The sequence below is a fragment of the Neodiprion lecontei genome, chromosome 7, assembly GCF_021901455.1.
Source record: "Neodiprion lecontei isolate iyNeoLeco1 chromosome 7, iyNeoLeco1.1, whole genome shotgun sequence".
Taxonomy (NCBI): Eukaryota; Metazoa; Arthropoda; class Insecta; order Hymenoptera; family Diprionidae; genus Neodiprion; species Neodiprion lecontei.
Window position 1 is genome coordinate 6,921,320 of NC_060266.1, and position 18,532 is coordinate 6,939,851.

The 18,532-nt window shown below is 35.2% G+C and overlaps 3 protein-coding genes and 1 long non-coding RNA gene across 4 annotated transcripts in view; 3 read left to right on the plus strand and 1 right to left on the minus strand.

Annotated features, from left to right (window-relative positions):
- Positions 1–12: 12 nt before the first annotated feature.
- Positions 13–1,245, plus strand: LOC124295516. Its single transcript, XR_006905469.1, has 2 exons — positions 13–328; positions 563–1,245. It is a non-coding gene; the product is annotated as an uncharacterized LOC124295516 (long non-coding RNA).
- On the minus strand, positions 1,206–3,527 carry LOC107220180 (methylosome protein 50). Its single transcript, XM_015658656.2, has 5 exons — positions 3,317–3,527; positions 2,733–3,072; positions 2,150–2,322; positions 1,669–1,861; positions 1,206–1,554 (listed from the first exon to the last, which is right to left on the minus strand). Exons 1-5 carry the CDS (start codon positions 3,414–3,416, stop codon positions 1,368–1,370), a joined length of 993 nt encoding a protein of 330 aa, XP_015514142.1. The 5' UTR covers positions 3,417–3,527; the 3' UTR covers positions 1,206–1,367.
- A 1,207-nt stretch (positions 3,528–4,734) lies between these two features.
- LOC107220189 (vesicle-associated membrane protein-associated protein A) lies at positions 4,735–10,339 on the plus strand. Its single transcript, XM_015658670.2, has 6 exons — positions 4,735–5,006; positions 6,536–6,688; positions 7,351–7,463; positions 7,829–7,978; positions 8,059–8,160; positions 9,180–10,339. The coding sequence occupies exons 1-6, from the start codon at positions 4,949–4,951 to the stop codon at positions 9,363–9,365; spliced, it is 762 nt and encodes a 253-aa protein (XP_015514156.1). The 5' UTR covers positions 4,735–4,948; the 3' UTR covers positions 9,366–10,339.
- A 5,696-nt stretch (positions 10,340–16,035) lies between these two features.
- LOC107220185 (glucose transporter type 1) overlaps positions 16,036–18,532 on the plus strand; it is a 74,608-nt gene continuing 72,111 nt past the window's right edge. The window contains exons 1-2 of the mRNA XM_046745871.1: positions 16,036–16,164; positions 16,412–16,596. The gene's annotated coding sequence lies outside the window, so the exon portion shown is untranslated. The remainder of the gene's footprint in view (positions 16,165–16,411; positions 16,597–18,532) is intronic.

Here is an 18,532-nt window from a genome sequence, read left to right on the forward strand (position 1 = left end):
TGTTCAATTGGCTCCTTTATCACTTGCTTGAAAAAACTGACAGTCGCGCAGTCAGTCAAGTAACGTCACATTATTTCTGATTTAGGAGAAATTATGATTTGGAGGCTTATTACGGTTCTCGAGCGAGTTTACTCACTTCTCACATTTTCATCTCACGTGAGTTTAGTCACTCTATTACGGATCTCTCGAGTGAAAATGTGAAGTAACTAGGCACTTCCGGTATAGGGATCTCACATTTTCACGAAAGTTGACTCCATTTTGTCAGATAACCTAGAAAAGTTGTTGTGAATGTCAGAAAGAATTGTTGAAGAAAATGAACGTGACAGAAGTGTAATATATAAAATATGTAATAAATAATATAAATATATATAAGTTATATTGAATGGGTCTGAGGCATCGCGTAGTGTTCGTCGTATTCTGAGCATTCGATTTTCCCGATTTTGCATAATCACGATCACTAAATTATTCATTGTACAAGTTCCCACGTATCAATAACTTTTACTCTTTAACCAACAAATATGGAGTGATCTTCGTTCTTTTATGAAACCGATGGAACTTTCAGGCAAATCCAAGCAAATTACGCTCACGAGCATGCGCAGAACGATTCTCGACACCGAATTTCGTGTCGAGTTTATTCATGTGGATAACGTCTTTTCACCTCGTGAGATTCACCGTAATAGAGCGAGCCAGTCACTTTCGTCATTTTCACTCGATTCGAGAACCGTAATAAGCCCCCTAGTCTGCCTTTATACGTTTTACGGCGTGTTCCACTCAGAAGGTTTGCCCCGATGCCGGGCGACGCATGCACGGAACGAATGCCCCCTGTTCGAGCCAGTGCAACCAGTAGAAAACGCTATGAAATATATTTCTATATTTCAGTGATCACACTTTTTAGTGACTGTAGTGGTTGGATCTAACGGAATAGGCCAATGAAACAACTTAGTGTCATGTGTCAGAAATTGACACAAGGACAGTGCATGTTCAATCGCGTTTTTGAGACAAATCGGGAAAGGGATGATCGTTTCAATTACCTTACGATTAAAAATATTAACACAGTTCAGAATGATGTAAGCTTACTCGAGATTGCATAAGAATGGCATGTTGGGAAGTTATTATTTGTGTTCATGAATACTGGTATGTTGTATGTATGAAATTACAACCATGTATTAAAATTGTTAAAACGAAACCAATGATACAATAGTATATACAATGTTGTAAGCATTTATTAAAAATGTATGAAATAAACAGTAACTTCAAATTGTTAGGGCACTGATTCAGATGACAATTAACGAGGCAACATCTCGACATAACGAATGACTTGCATAGTTGTCGATTCTGTATCGAGTAATTTAATGTGCAAATCAACATCAAGAAGATATCGCATGTTCCAGAACAGTGTTATCCCAGGAAGCTGTTAGTAGACAATTTTGGTCCCATGCCAATCCACGAACAAAGTCACGATGGTTCTTATTTTCGTATATCACTTCCATGTTGTGGCTTGTATCGAACACCTTCACCTCTGTACTATCGCAGCATCCAGCAAATTGGTCATTTCTATGCAAATTGAATAATTAGGGCAAGTATAAAAATAATTTCAGTGTTGTAGAAACATTATACTCATGTACATAGCCACTGGGAATGAATCAAGCGAAATTGGTTCACACAAACCTGGCTGAATTGAATAAAAGCCTGTAAACTCCTCTAGAAAAAGCTCGAGGGTTTTGGAAAACAGGTTCACTATTTGATTGCCTGACATCAAGCACTAAAATTCTACCATCTGCATCTCCAATCACAAGTTCATGTACATTTTTCGGATTCCATGCTGCTGCAGTCAGTCCACATTCGACATTTTTGATTATACCTTGGAATAGTATTATGATACAGTCACTAATGTTACAGAGGAAAACGAATGTGAAATATTATCAAGTATCTGAAATTAAGCACTTCGCATCAGTTAAGACACTTTGTGGCTTATGTCTGATAATTACAAAATTGAAATCAATGCTAAAGTTGAATATTTGTGTAAAGTGTTTCAGGTTAGTTATTTTTCAAAAAACTTTGCAGAGCAAAAGTCGATGACAAAGGTCGATGACCATGATCAAAAATCTAGATTCATTAACAAAGAGGGATTCATAAACTGCATACATACAGCTGGCTGGCTTTGGTTGTCGGAGATCCCACAGTAATGCATCGTGATCAAGAGAAGTAGATGCAAAGATATCTATGGATTTGGGTTGCGCTTGTACGCAAGTCACTGTATCTGTGTGAGCCGGACTGAAAGTATGACTGGAATACAACTCAACCGTATCCCAAACTTTTATGCTGGAAAAATTAACGAAATTTCATTTACATTATACAAATTCATATTTTGATATGAATCAACCAAATATTAGCATCATTGGTTGAGTATGATTTATTGCAATAAGTAATACTGTTAATGTTCAAGCATGCGCGCAGTAATTAACTAATGTTGCAAAAACCATAAACTATACAACTGCTCTTGTAACATACAAAGAAGCACCTGCTGTAAGATTAACGAATATCAGTTACAAGTAACTTTTAACAAATGGAAGCCCACAGAATTGAATCACATTGTGAGCAGTTTGGACCAAGTAAAATGAGATTCAAAATCTAGAATCTTCATCCACAGCATAAGATGAACAGATCTGAGTTTTTGGAATTTATTAAAGGTAACTTATATTGATCGCTCTGAGCAATTTTTTTGCTAATACCAATAATCCATCCCTCCTGTAACTAGACGAGTGTTTGTATCGAAGGCTGATACGGATGTGATGGCATCGTCATGCTCAAATGAATATCCTAAACATTGTAACTCATAGTTGTGTGTGTCAGCCATCTCATTTATACTAAGAATCTGAAGAACTCCGCTGTCTTCACAGATTACAAATTTATTAGTTCCACTTAAGCATGCACCGTCACATACTCCACTTTCAGTTTTCATAGCGGTTGTTGCTTTGTCTCTATTGAAGTCGGTATGATCCTTGTAATACCAAACAGTGCCATTCCAATAACGGTCTGTCATATTACTCGCACCTAATATTGCGCCAATACCTGTAAATCATGGATTTGATTGCAATTGGAATGCAATAGTGTTACTTAAACAAATCTGTGAGGCAAAAATGAAAACAAGGTTTCAGTACTTTGATGGATGGTCAATTGACTTAATTTCAACTTCACAGTATCTCAGAGGCAGAGAATAATACGTAACAACTCATACTGACAGTTTGTTGCTATAAATGTTCTAGCGATATAAATTTTAGGTGGCATTAATGCCGGGTAACCTCAAGAATATTACCATCAGAAACCAGAATGAACTGCAGATGCCGATCAACATTCGGCGGTATATCGGCAGAAGTCATGTTTCTGTAAATCTCGGCATTTAAATTAGGATCCATCGCTGTATTACCGAACTTCGTTATTAAAAAATGATTAATACACAAATTTGATTAGTAGTTCTCAACAACTTAGCGCGTCGCACGCCTGCCACATGTGTGAGGTTTCTCTCTGTGAGAAGGCGATAGCGCGGTAGAAAGAGAAGGCTGGCGCTAGAGAATGCTGAGCGCGCATGCGCGCGATTAGACAAGGATAGAAGGATGGGCCCATATGCAGCTTTCTCTTTCTATCCCGCTATCGCATTCACCAACGGGCTACCTCCGAGCTCGCGCGGTCTATTGTTATATGTTTATGGGTGTATTCCGCCAGGGAACTGTGGCAGTCCAGTAATAGTATATTTATAATTTTCTAACTAGCGGTTGGTACTATTTACTGGTCATTTAATGCCAAAGTGTTCCATCGTGCTGGGCACAGTAACAGTGACGGATTTGATCTTCAATTTCGGGTGATGATTAAAATAAAAATAAAAATAGGTTTAACACAGTAATTTAAAATTGTAAATAAAGATAATGATTATATTTCAATTATAAAAGATCACAATAAATTATATTTATTTAGGATTTGTTCGAGAGACTATTCTAACGACAATAACACTCGTTTACTATCCAGCACGGTGGAACACTTTGGCAGTAAATAACCAGTAAATATCACCAGCCGCTAGTTAGAAAATTCAAATATACTATTACTGAACTGCCACAGTTCCCTGGCGGAATAACACCCATGGCAATCAGTTTAGGGAGTAGAACAAGAGAAACTGAAATAACAAAATTGTAGCTCCGCGAAAGCGTCTACTAAATAAATAACTGAATGCATCGAAGGCCTGCGATTGAAGAACCGGCATAAGCATGAACGACAATAGACTCATTCGATTGTGGCGTTTGGGCAAGCTAGCAGACGATTATTAGGGCGCTCTGTTGTCATACGACGATTGTGGTTGGTCAAAAGATTGCCCGATAACACATAAAAACATTATAATCGAACGTAGCTACTGATAAAGAGACGCAAACGCGGCTCACAACGAAGATACATGGAAGGAATGTCGTCGATGTGTTCGTTTAACTGCGTAAACATGACGTATTCGTAGATGACATGTGTCACGGGCGCATGTGCGTTCATGCGTATCGCGCTTCATGCGTAATTTCCATGTAAAATTTCAGGGTACTTCAAACGAGTGCGTTGAGAATTTCATCGGTGCATTCTGCTGGACCGAAGCTACAATTGGTTTATCAATGTCGTCGGCAAGTGGGCATGGAAATAAGCCGTTAAACTTAGCGTAGTAGTGAATATGATTAGCGTGGTAGAGGTCGTTGGGGAATGACGTAACGCAAGAAGAGACCTCAGCTATACATAATTTCCGTAAATGACGCATGCGTATTTTGTGAAAACTGCAAATCAGAATTAGTTCAACGGAATCCCAGCTAGTGGAAGTGAGCGCGGGGTTGCAAGGAGAAAATTTTCTCATCAAGTGTTTAATAAATCTGTCACATTACGGTCGGGACGAGAGGATAATACCGCGAGGCGAGGCGTTAAAAACATGGCTAAGCCCGAGCAGATTTTAATTATCGAGCCACAGGGCGAGCTGCGGTTCAGGGGTACGCGGGTTCTCTCATTTACTTTCAATACACACAATGCATTTCGCATATATACATGCTTCGTACTTTGTAGCGGTGTTAGCGACACGGACACGGATATCATACAAGCAGCGTGTGACTGTGTGCCGGATATCCGTGCCTTTAGACGATCGGATACTCGCATTTTTTATCGTCCACGTTTCGTCCTGTTCGCACTTTACCCGCAGACCTCAACTCCTGTTTCCTAACCCGTCTCATTTACGTCGACGTTGCTGTCAAAGTTTTATCTTCTCCGAGTTTACACAGCCGCTCCCCCCCTTGCATTCGTTCCTCCCCCACCCCCTTCCGCGATCCACCAATCATCATTTCCCTTTACCCCATCTTTGCCCGCTTTTCCACATGTCTCCTATTCACCCCAAGACTCGACACTCGGACTTTGCCTTTTCTCAATATATCAACGCTCATCGACAACTCTCTTCCTGCCAGCACCTGCTGCGCTTAATTATCATGCTATTTTCATCCGTCGTGGGAGTGGCCCTTTTATCAAAATATACTTTTCATTACCGCCATTCGTTTCCAATGTATATTTATTATCTTACAGATTGTCTTCTATTCCGACTCCTTAGCCGGTGCTTATATGTATTTTTAGGTATTCACACTCCGCTTACTTGGCCAGGGAATATGTCTCCAGATCTTCGATTACTTCTTTCCATCTAATTATTATTGCTCGTAGGATGTTCATTTCACTCGACATATAATCAGTTTGGATTTCTTTCAAAATTCGTACAATGTTCATCTGATATAGAATCGTCGATTTGTTACTTCTGTACTTTGGATCGGACAACGAATGTTGGATTTTTTTGTTTGAAATGTATTGTAAATAGTATAAGCAAATGAAAAAGGTATAATTGTTTCAATTTTGACAATACTTTGTACGTTAATGCGTTGACGAGAGGAAAGATTTTCTTACTATATCTTGATTTCAGCCTTTGGTAATAATCTTTTGTTAATGTCCAAATAATCAGGTTGCATTCATATTATATCACAATTGTCAAGAGTGATTACCTTGCGCTCAAGCAAACTGAGTTGCTTAGACAAGAGATTTTTGTTTCAGACATTTAATGACATCACCCTCTTCTAACTAATCAAGTAATCTTGAGAAATAGATCCTTGATCAAATACTCAAGTGGTTTTCATTGAAATGTGATTCACTAAATTCAAATTTTGCAAATTCATTCATTTTCATTCCAACGTGTAATTAGCACTACGGTATCAGAGTAAATGGAAATAGATGTTTGTTGTTTGGACAATTTACCAATACTCTTAGGCATTGCTAACGTAACATTTCACATAACTTCAATAGTACCGTCGTTGCAAGGTGATAGTATAATCTGATAAATTATGTGTGGAAGCAATTGTCATGCAAATGTAGGAATTGCTGGATACAGAATAAAGAATATATGAGAAACAGAAAACACAACACAAAAGTCGTACCAGCGCATGAGTTTAACGTACATGAAAATACGTTTTGTCTTCTTTTTTTTTCGCAGGACCTTTTACATCTCCGGTCACAACGTATATGAAACTGACCAATCCGTCGGACCACAAAGTGTATTTTAAAATAAAGACGACTGCCCCTAAGAAGTACTGCGTCCGGCCCAATTCTGGCGCCCTAAAGCCTAAGGGTGTCACTCAAATAGCAGGTACTTTCCATTATTCAACAGCAGATGGATTTCATATTCTTAGACAATCGCTAGCATTCACCTAGTCATTTTTTTTATTCGTTAAGAATATACTGTAAAAATTTTTAGATTGTCATTTTTATTTTCAAAATTTACCAAAGCAATTTTCATTGTAACCAGAAGTTAGTGCTGTAATAATCATTACAGAACCATAGTCAAAAAGTTGTTCTGAACCTGCTTCATAAATTGTCGTTTTTTTCTTTATCTTCTCATCTGTTCTGGACAGTCAAGTTTTTTGCGCACAGAATTGGCAAACAGTTATACAGCCAATTAAATTTTATAGATATAAAACGCAGTGCACTACTATCTTTCATTTTAAGCAGGTTTTAGTTAGAGTCAACATTTCCAATATATTCGTAATAGCTCTTGAGCCTTTATTGCATATTCAAATTATTGTATAATATTCTCTCTTTTCCAAACAATAGGCAAGTCTAATTACAATTGTGATTGTAGCCTTAGATAATACATGAAATATGACTCTTGGATGTTGCTTAAATTACTGACACATTGGCATATGCAATATTAGTTTGTTAGAAGTTGATTATTATTTCACACGTGTATATAATATTTTGTTTACTTTTAAATAACAGAAGATATTTCTTAATATAAAATTTCTTTCACAGTATGCTTACAACCATTTGACTTTGTTCCTGGCGAGAAAAATAAACACAAGTTTATGGTTCAAACTATGATAGCTCCTGAGGATGACGACGAAGATTTTGTCAACGAGTCGTTGGTATGTTTTGCAAGCCTGAAATACATGCCATATGTGCTTCTGAACACATTTTAAGCTTCCAAAATATTATTTCACTTGTCAGCGTACGTACAGATTTGAATGCATCAGTTGACAAAATAAAAGATATCTTCATGACTACCAAATAATTCTTATGCGATGGAAAGAAGTCTGATATTGCATTAAATATATTTGCAATAAAAAACGATAGCTATTGAAGAAACTACATCGACACTGCTAGCTAGTATTATACAAATATGTACGGATGTATAAAACTTATCGCGAATGGATCAGTGTATCCGAAAAAATGCTAAGCAAATTTCGAAGATAAGATAATACACGAAGCATGTAATTAACATCAATTTCAGTGGAAGGACATAAATCCAGATCAGTTAATGGACTTCAAACTGAAGTGTGTCTTCGAAAATCCAGTAAGCAATACCACAGCTGAGAGCAGCGATGCTGCGGATGATGATAAAAACAAGGGGATCGGCGATTCTGTCAAATCATCTCCCAAGGTGCGTTCTGAGACGATAATATCCTCCGTTTTAATTAACATATTGGTTCTAAAATTCAATTTCATTATCTATTAATCTAGCCACATGGAAAGATGGAGGAAGAACTAATGAAAGCGGCACTCGAAGTAAAGCAACTCAGGGAGGAAGAGAGCAACCTTAGGCAGGAAAACCTTCAGCTGAAGGTAAATCAATTCGCCATTTCACGACCATATTTATGACAATTTTATACCGATTTCTATATTTTGTGAAAACAATATTGCTATTACATGCTTCCACGAACGTTTTAATAATTACATATAACTACATTATCCGTTTCCGATGTTATCCGATGTAGATACGTTAAACTTCGATTTTTTTTTTTCTTAATTTTTGGTTGTTGTTTCCATTCTATACTACCAATATTTTCAAACGCACTCTTTAATTCAAACGCACAACATGCATGTTCTAACTCGTTTTCCTGTACATATTAAGTGTCTTTGTGGTGATAATTTGCTAACAAACGATTATACGTACACATAATATATCCATCTTAGTATATTCCTATTTTATTTCTTCAGGCTCATTCTGTCACTGTACGTGGTTTGGTTTACCCTCTATTATTTCATGGTATTTTCAGATTCATCATTCCCTTTGCGCTTACGGTCAACACTTTTCGTGTTGTTTTTGCGGCTTGCTTTCTCAGGTTTTTTTCCCACTGCTTTTATTATTTAAAGGCACTAAGGTTGAAGGAATTTTGCCAAAGAAATGACTAAATCGTCTATCATTTGGCAGAGTGATCATTTTAAATTAGATACAAAGAGAACACTGTCAAGTTTAAATTAGAAGTACGATCTATTTTCTGACCATGTTCAAATTTATGCATTGCTCAATTCTTCAGCAACATAATTCTAGTCATTATATTTCAGTTCTACTTCGCCAGTGTCAATAGATTCTATGTGCTCGTTTACCCATTCTAGTAATTTTACTTATTCTCTGCAAAGCCCTGATTTAGCCTTTTTCTAATCATTACTTACACCTATCTTGTTTGTTACGACAAGACGAAGCTTCTATGATTTGTTCATAATTTGTATATCATCAGAAATCGTCAATTATACGTGGTAACATTGAGAAAAGTATTTGTCAAGACTTCAGCCGATGACTTGCATTCAATCATTCGATCGTTATACTAATAAGTATAATTGACTGTGAATTTTCATAATAGGAAGAGCTTATAAGATTGCGGCATGCTGCATCGGGCACAGCGACTATTACAAGTGGAAACATGGCAGCGCTTGCGGGACTGACAGCGAACAGTGGCGACAAGTTAAATCCAACTAAAATTCCTACCAGTGTACTCATCGCCATTGCCATGGTGGTAGTCGGATACTTGCTGGGGAAGTTAATCTGAGCACATCTGCCTTGCCGATAACTCCAGCCCCCCTCCTCCCCCCTCGCCCCTCCCCCATACCCAAAAATTTTCATGGCTGAACCGCTGCGTGGTTCATTGCCATTAGCACGAAGCGTAAACGTCTCAAGTTGTCCTGTTAATTAATTGTTCAGTGAAAAACGAAAAGAAAGAAAAAAAAAAAAATTTGAAACCAAATTCTATCGTGGTTTACATTAATCGAGTCATCCTGTAGGGCATTGTGCTTACTTTTTTTTATAATGCAAATAAAATATCCGACGGTTTTTTTTTTTTTTTAAGCTTTTTTTCTTAAATCTCTTTTAAACTTTAATTTTCCATATGACTTGTCTGATGTTTCGAACGCGCAACACTGCGACCCTCGACTATGCGTATAAGTACATACAGTACAGATTTTTTCTGTCAATGAAATTTAATAAATTGAAATAATATGACGATAGCAGATGTTACAAGTATTGATTCTCAATTACGACAAGTCTATTCCTTCTTTCTTCGTTTTCTGTGTTTTTTTTTTTGTTCCTTCCATGTCTTTGAAACCATGTCGCCACTAATAAGTATGTAAATTATGGAATTATTGATAAATGTTATAATAAATAGTACGAATGATATTATGTTTAAATCAGACCGCATAATTGTATACATACACACACACACACACACACGTGCATATTACGCACCTGATATATTACGTCGAAACGAACTTTGTTGTACATAATGCATTAAAAGTGAAAATTCATATATTGATAATATCAGGGTGGGGGTGACGGCTGAATAAGTAGTGATGCGCAACGTGGCGAACTTGGGCATAATAAACGTCGGTGTGTAACTCTGGCAACGGCTTGCTGTGCGTAAGTTGTTGACGCATTCAATTTATCAACGCTTCAAGTGTAATTTTTATTTATTTATGTTTGTCTAATATAAATGAAACTAAAGATTAAAAAAAAAAAAAAAAAAAAAAATAAAGGAGAAGGGAGAGAAAAAAAGAACACGCAAAATACAATTAAATCAAAATAAAGGTAATTCCCAGCTGTCGAAACGATGTGAGTATATTGCTTAAATCCTTGAAATCCAAATAGAAAATTGTTTTATATCCGAGAGTGGTGCATGGTGTGCAGAGACATGGTTAATTGCAAATGACTGTTAGCAAGAAGAAGAGTGAAAAAAAATAAAAGAAAACCATGGGGAAAGCTGAAAATGTTTGACGGGTCCGATGCCACTTACATTAGTTTATCGAACAAGACGGCACATCGGTGCTTTAAAGATAGGCGCGAGATGTTGAAATTCGATTAGTGAAATGAGTTGTCGTTTCTTTGGTTTTATTTTTTTCGTTTTTTAATATTTTCAGTTTTATCTTATAAACGTAATCACGTAAGTGTCTCCTCATTTCATTCTACACTAACATTGTATCGCAAAGCAAAAAACTTTTTACAACTTTGATGTATTGAATGGAACTTTCATATGCAACTTGTTGAAAAATTCAGATTGTAGAACAATCGATAGCTGAATTTCTATGTTCACGCTAAAACTTATCAGGCGAAAGTCTTGTGGAACGGAATACAAAACGAGGGCTTATTCCGCCCTGTGAGACTCGCAGCTTTGATCTACGCGTGTGTATATTTAAAAGTGAACAGTAGGATTACGATTGGGAGTTATAATAAGAGTTAAATATGAGAGAGAGAGAGAGATAGAGAGATAGAGAGAGCAAAAGGCAGAGAAATAGAGTACTAGGGAGGGGTTTCATTAAGTGGTATAATAAATGGGTGCTAGGTTCGGCTGACTAGGCGGTGATTTATTCTCTAGCTGTAGCTAGGACAAGATCGATGTAATGTAATTGTGATTTAATTTACTACTAAATAAGGTAAACGTCAACGTTGATACTGCGAACGAGTGAACTTCTCTCACTATACTCGAGAAATAAGTTTTAACGATAAGTTACCTCACGCTTATAATGTCATGAGGAATTCCAGCTAATGTTTGAGAGAAGAACCGGCGGTCATCCTATTACAAGCATAAGTCCACGTTAAGAATGCGCAGGAGATTTGGTTTACACTTTCATTTGAACGAATTATTATCGATATAATATATTATAATATAGCGTGATCAGGAATAGAGCGTATAGCGTTTTTAAAATACCAAACATACTTTGTGTCCTGATTCTTATTGTAAGATTGTAACTCGTTATATTTCTGGTCCATATTCTGTGAATGAATCCGATATAAACGTACGAAAACTATTGTGCCTATTTAAGCACTTTGTTTTCTTTTTTTTTTTTTTTTTTAATGATAGTGAAACAAAAAAAAAAAAAATAATAATTTCGATGAATAAACGAAGCTTAAAATCACCTTAGGGTTGACATCAATTCCACGTAAGAATTTCATCCGATGAAATTATCAATGGACAAGTTTCACGTATAATATTTGATCAGGTATATTTTGCTATAGATCTCGGAAGTCAATTTGAAATCCGATTGTGCAGTTTTTTCATTTATTCGTTGAATTTTACGGATTAAAAATGATTCAAACATTTAGGTTTCAATTACTGGATGATAATTCAGAAAGTTCAGTCATAGAATTAGGATGGCTAGCAAATCACCACCCACGTTTTTTTTATATTCCCGTTGCGATATTGTTACAATAGGTCATTTTTTAATAAAAATTTACTTACCGATAATCTTACGAATTACGTTCGAGTTTTTCTACAACTTTAATTGCATTCACAATCGATCCAGTTTATGTGTCGAACGCTACTCTTCCTCTACATAATTTTGCTGTTAAAAACTTGACTGTCGTATGATTATTTTACACTATAATTCGACCGATTTTTTAATTTAAAATTTATTTTTCAATCATCAGTTTATCGTTCGTTACAAAGTTAAATGAACGTGCGCAAAGGAATTTTTTTTATCCAATCCGTAAGTGTTAATTATTGGAATCTGGTGAAATATGAAATGCACTTCATTTAAGAGAAAAGTTTTCGTATCGCGATATTTTCGCAGTATTAGGTTTTCTTGATTTTCATTTAATTTCGTTCTTCTTTTACAGGTAAAAGTAAGAATATATTTTCTTATGTTCTTGGCGTTCTTTAATAATTGTTACGAAAAAACAATCGTCGAAGTTCCGGGGATTGCGTTGAGTTTGGTCTTTTGCTTTACATTACAATCATTAAATGACCTGAAAAATTTGTTAAATTCTTACGAAACCTTCCAGTAATGATATAACAGTGGAATAATGTTTTTAGATAACATTTGTTGCCAATTCTCACTTCGTGTACCATATTGCGCAGAAAGTTCGTGTTTGTAAGGTCCTCAAAATTGTAAACACGCTATTTCAACAATATACATAATACATGTTTTAATACACTTGAAGGTGAAAGTTGTTGCATAGAGTAAATAATAAGTGGCATAATGTGTTGAATGTAAATGAATATACATTCATTTCACTTTTATCTCAATCTTACACCTACGTTCCATCAGACGAATTAAACTCATTCTTCTGGTAGAACATATCGCGCTTGGGATTATTATTATTATCGAATTTAAACTTTGATTAGTTGTACAAAATATGTATGATATATTTGAATTTACTCCAGCTCCCTCAATTTTTATTGTAATTAATCCAGACACCCAATGTAATGTAATAACTAATTTTTACCCAATTTCAAGCTGTTATCATATACATACATATAATAATGATAAAAAAATAAACAATAATATTAATAATAATGATAACCTAAGGAAATAATAATAATAATAATAATAAATGTGTTTATCGGTGAATCGCGATACTCTTTTTCTTGTCTCAGCTGCAGCCACGTTTACTTTTCTTTCCTTTGAGTTGCAATTGGTGGTTATAACAGATCTTGTTTTATTCATCCACGTTGTGCCGGTTGTTCGTTTCGCATGATGATTGTTTGATTCCATGTTGATTACTCATTGTGTAAATAAAATTCTTCGGGACAAAACATAGTTACATGAAGTTTCCTTGCGCTTAAATTCTCCTTTCGAATCGCAATCGGATTCATTAATGAAAATGTGATGCTGCGACATCTGGTTGCAAAAATAACGTTTTACTAACTGTTCGATTAAAAAATGAACAGGTCAGAATAGGTTACGAAGTTCAATGGGATGTTATTAACGATTGTTCAGTAGAAAGTATATTTGTGTAACTCAAGCATGTTTTACGCGTTTTTTCGTGCATGTTTTTCGTACACAAAGTACTTGTTTCTATGACGATAGGGTGACACTATGAATGCGCATGCGCTGTCGCAAACAAATCTGACATTAAGCGGCCCTAACCTCAATTCCGTGCCTCGTGAAAAAACAGGTAATATATTCTTATTACATAAAGAATTGTGTGCAACAACTTGTTACGCAATATACTATTTTAGTACAAGAATGCCCAAAGTAGTTCTATCGGTTTAAATTAGAGTTTTGCGTTAGAATTATTCAATTAATTTGTTACGTATTGGTTTGAAATATTGTTTGAGGTACAGCGTACGCCCACCAGGCGTAATAGCGACGTTCGCCTGTCTCGCATCAAGAAACATCTGTATACTTTATTAGTAACGTGTAATATTCGGAATCAATATATGGATACCTGTACATGACTAGTACTCGTTCCTAGACAGTTTTCTGCCCTGTTGAAAATGATGATCGTACTTCAAATTGTAAAATTTCATGACCAAAATCAACGTGTAATTTATTATATGATTTATCTAGTAAAATCATTCAAATATATAAAAAAATCCCGCAATGAATTTCAAAAACTCTAATCATCAGATATACCACAAGATCAAAAATCATCTAGTCAACTGTATATGATATTTGAGCTAGTATATCTGATGATTCGTGCTTTTGTAATTTATTACGTGATATTTGACATATTTTCTCGAAATACAACATAAATCATGTAATATATTACATGTTAATTTTGGTCGTTACATCTTATGATTTACCACATTAACATTTTCGGCAGGGGCTACCGGTCGAATCTACTTATTGGAATTAAATACTTTCAGGAATGTGCGAAAAATTATTAAACCGAGTTCGACTCATTCCAATGAATTCATATAAAGAATAATTGGTAAATAATTCGAATTTTTCAAACGAGACTTTAATATTTTTTCAAAAACACCTGCCTTGATGCTATTCGTTTTTCAGTAATTAGCAATTTTTAGCATAAAATTTTCGTTGTGAATAGTATCTCGATTTTCTTCGGTTATTCTGCGTCATACATAGTACTGGCGACTTATTGTGAGTTAGCTAAGTTCAAGCTAAGCACATCTTTTGTGTACGTTAATGTGGCTACTAGAAATAATTACTAAAGGAGTCGTAGATTTCCTAGTTCAATCTGTAAAAGGATAAATGATAAGTTAAAGCCCTATAATTATTACTCGCATACGTTAGCTCGAGCTTCAGTATTAATAGATCGCTCATTTTATAGAAGAGTGACCGGATCCAGACGAGAATAGAGCGTTTCATATGAAAAGCTCGGCGGGACGTATGACATAATTTCACTGCTCTAAAAATGAGGAGTTAAATTCATAGATCCTACACGCAAACTAAGCTGGTTGTATACTACTCTGATCAAATATTACATCGGATTTTGTTTATTGTATCAAATTAAGTATTACACTTAATAAAAGTATGTATATCATTTCTCGTGCACAAGTTATTATCTACGATCATGAAACACGTTTCAATATACAGGGTGTCCCAGAACTAAGTACGCAAAATAATAGGTGTCATAGAGGGGGTCGCCAGCTAAGTAAATTAACCTGAAAAACATGTGGTTTCGGAAATCGCGTCGTCATGTAAAAAAAAAAATAAATACCAATTACATTCGTAATTTGTAATTAGAAGGAAAACTGATACTAATTACATCCGTAATTCGTAATTAGAAGGAAAATCTATACTAATTACATTCGTAATTTGTAATTTAAGATTTTATGAATCAAATTTACAACTGTGATTAGTATATTTTTTTACGCAATTACAAATTACCAATTCAATCAGTAATTTTGATGTAATTGTTTTTAACCGATCGTATCTCGCGAACGCGACTTCGGAGACAGGTTAATCTACCCAACTCAACCCCCTTTATTACGCCTATCATTTTGTGTATTTAGTTATGGGACACTCTGTAGACTCTACAGTGTAGAGCTATCTGCCTATAAGTTTGTGTGCAAAATTACCGAGAAAACTTTTTTGTCATTGCTTGAATTTTCGAGGATTTTTCTGAATTTCTTTGTACAAATCGTTTAAATTTCTATTGTCAAGTTGCAGATTTTTTTCTGTTCGATATAATTTGTATATAAAAATAGATCTGATTTTCGTTATGGCTTTTACTTTTCATTGTATAACCATGTATAATGCAAATACTTTCAAACTTATCAAACTATAAATTTGACACAACTTCTGAGATTTGAAGGTAATTTAAATGTCAGGAGATTAATTACACACTGATAAATTTCACTTCTTTACTACTTCATTGAAACAATATAAAATATGCGTTATTAGAGGTCCCACCGGTCGCCACCAGATGGCGCAGGCTACTCAGCGCTCTCACAACGAAGTCAACTCCTACATTGTGATAATATCGGACGATTCAAATCAGCACTGAATCTGTCGCGCGCAGTTTAAAAGGGACGTGATGTGTCATGAGCTTGAAACTAGAGTAATGTCCGTGTAATGTATAATTTGACGTAACAATGTATCGCGCGTTCTCATCGAACCTCGCTGATTACGTTGGTAACATTGTGTTTCGATCGCGTCTATTCTCACTAGGTAATTATTTATTCTATTCAACGCGATGTCAGATTGTAAAGACTCAAATATTGTGGCTGTGTTTATATTTCAAAACTTGGCAATTTAGTAATTTGAATTTTTTTATACCCTATCTATCTCGATCGGGGATCATTTCATGTTGATTCTACCGCCCTTCAATTTTTCACATTAAAACTTTGGTGATATCTACAGACGCCATTTAAAACTTTTTCAAATAGTTTTACAATTTACTCATGATTTATGGTAGCCTGCATCGTCAACTTTGAAGCGAATGGTAATTTATGGTAATGACCCGTCTGGTCTACATGAGTACCAGTCTCTCTGTAAGTGCCTGCTACGGAACTGCCCAATTGAGCGTGTCCCCCCTCCGTGCTGGAGACTTCCGCTAACACGTTATTCATCATCTTCTTCTCAACCTGCTGGCCATCTAAGGTACCGAACCAATTTATAACCAGTTTATATAAATGACGTAGGAAATTCATGTGCTTATGATGCAGCGCTGAATTGCATGCAGAAATAAGGAAACCCTGCGACGTATGAATGTGGAAACTTGACTTAGTGTAATTTGTTCGGAAGAAATTGCGAAAAAGAAAAGAACGATGTTCGGTAATGTAGAGGAATCGCAAAATTGTTCGGAAAAATACCTGCTCGGAGAAACTCAGAATTTTCTTGAATAACTCTCCGCGATCTTTCTCACTGTTGAGAGCCTTGATATTATATATCTAGTGAGTTTCTGGAAAAATATTTTACCGAGTTATGCAGCAGAAAAATTTGTATTGAAACAATTTACCGGAGGTAAGTTTTATTATTTTCACGGTATTATACATACATCTTAAAATTCTCTGTTTCTAGCCAGACTATATTTATAACGTTCTGATTTAAAGATAACTTTGGTGTACGAATAACAAGATCTCGTACTTAATTGCATAAGCTGCCCATTTCGTTTTAATGTTTTTCCAAATCATGGTCATTTTTGAATGTACTAGTTATATCACATCTCTTTGATTGTGGCCATGAAAACTCTTTCCTGATAAACATACAGTGTTGTATCGTCATTGAACGTAATACTTTAATGTAAACAACGTACGTGAAAAGTGTCGAAAAAACGTACGACCTCTGAGTTTTTCGTGTAATTTTACCACTTCAAAATACGTTTTTTGACAAATCTACGTAAAAATGAAATAGAAATTTCAGAAGAATGCAGGGAACTAATTAATTTTACAAATCTATGACTCAATGTTGATCTGAATTCGTTCTAAAATTCTTTTATCAACTTTGTGTTCATCGTTTTTATTTTATTGAATCCAAAATTCAATTCGAGAGTTTCATTGGCAACCGGGAGATTTACAGAAATGTCCATTTTTTTCTTAGCATTGTGACAAAATCGATACTTCACATACTGACAGAATAATTTATCTTTCGAAAGCTGTTCTTGTTCTTCAACTTTCTGAAAATTGTTTAGGAATAGAATATTACATATACTGAAAGAAAATCTTAGAAAAAGTACGTGTAAGTTTTTCCAATATGTTTAATGTAATTTTTGAAATGATTTATTACTGGGATAGATAATTACGCCCAAAGAACGTCTGCTGAAAAGCAAAGAGAGCGCAGGGGTAAGTAAGTAAGTAAAAACAAGAAGGTATAAAGTCAGTAACGTCAACGTATAGAAAAAAACGGAACGGAAAATTATTATTTCGCAATTTTCGAACGAATTCGCACGATCAGTTACATTAGGAAAATATTAGGACTGTGTTCTGCTTCATTACGGTTCACCGAAATTCAGAAAACCCTAATAACGGGTGAGAATAAATATGTAGAAGAGTCTGAAAATCGAAATGTTCACAAGATCAAATTTTCAAAGACGCCAAAGTTTTTCGTATAGAATTTCAAAATCCCCAATTTTATGAGGATGAAGTTAGTAACGTTACTGTAGCGATGCATTTTTAGGAAAAATTATTAATTCGCACCATCGTGACTTTCTGAAATTCAGTAAACCATTATAAACAAAATGTACACTGATTCTGAAAAGCCAACTCCATGAAAGTTATCCTAAAATTGCCTAATAATGATTTTTTCTCCTGATGTATCGTTACGTTAACGTAACTAATTTCAGCCTCATTAAATTTTAAATTGTAGAAAGTTGATTTATAAATTTTGCTTTTCCATATTTTACTCCCCTAGAAAATTTTGACTTTTCCATACTACGGTTATCTACAAATCAAAAAATCCTATTATACAAATCAGATTCTCGCCTTATCGAAAATTTGATACTGTAACCCTTCTGTTGGTCAATTTTTTTTTTACAATTTCATTCCCACCTATTACATCAACGGTACTAACTTTAATCCGGTAAAAAGCAGTAAAACCA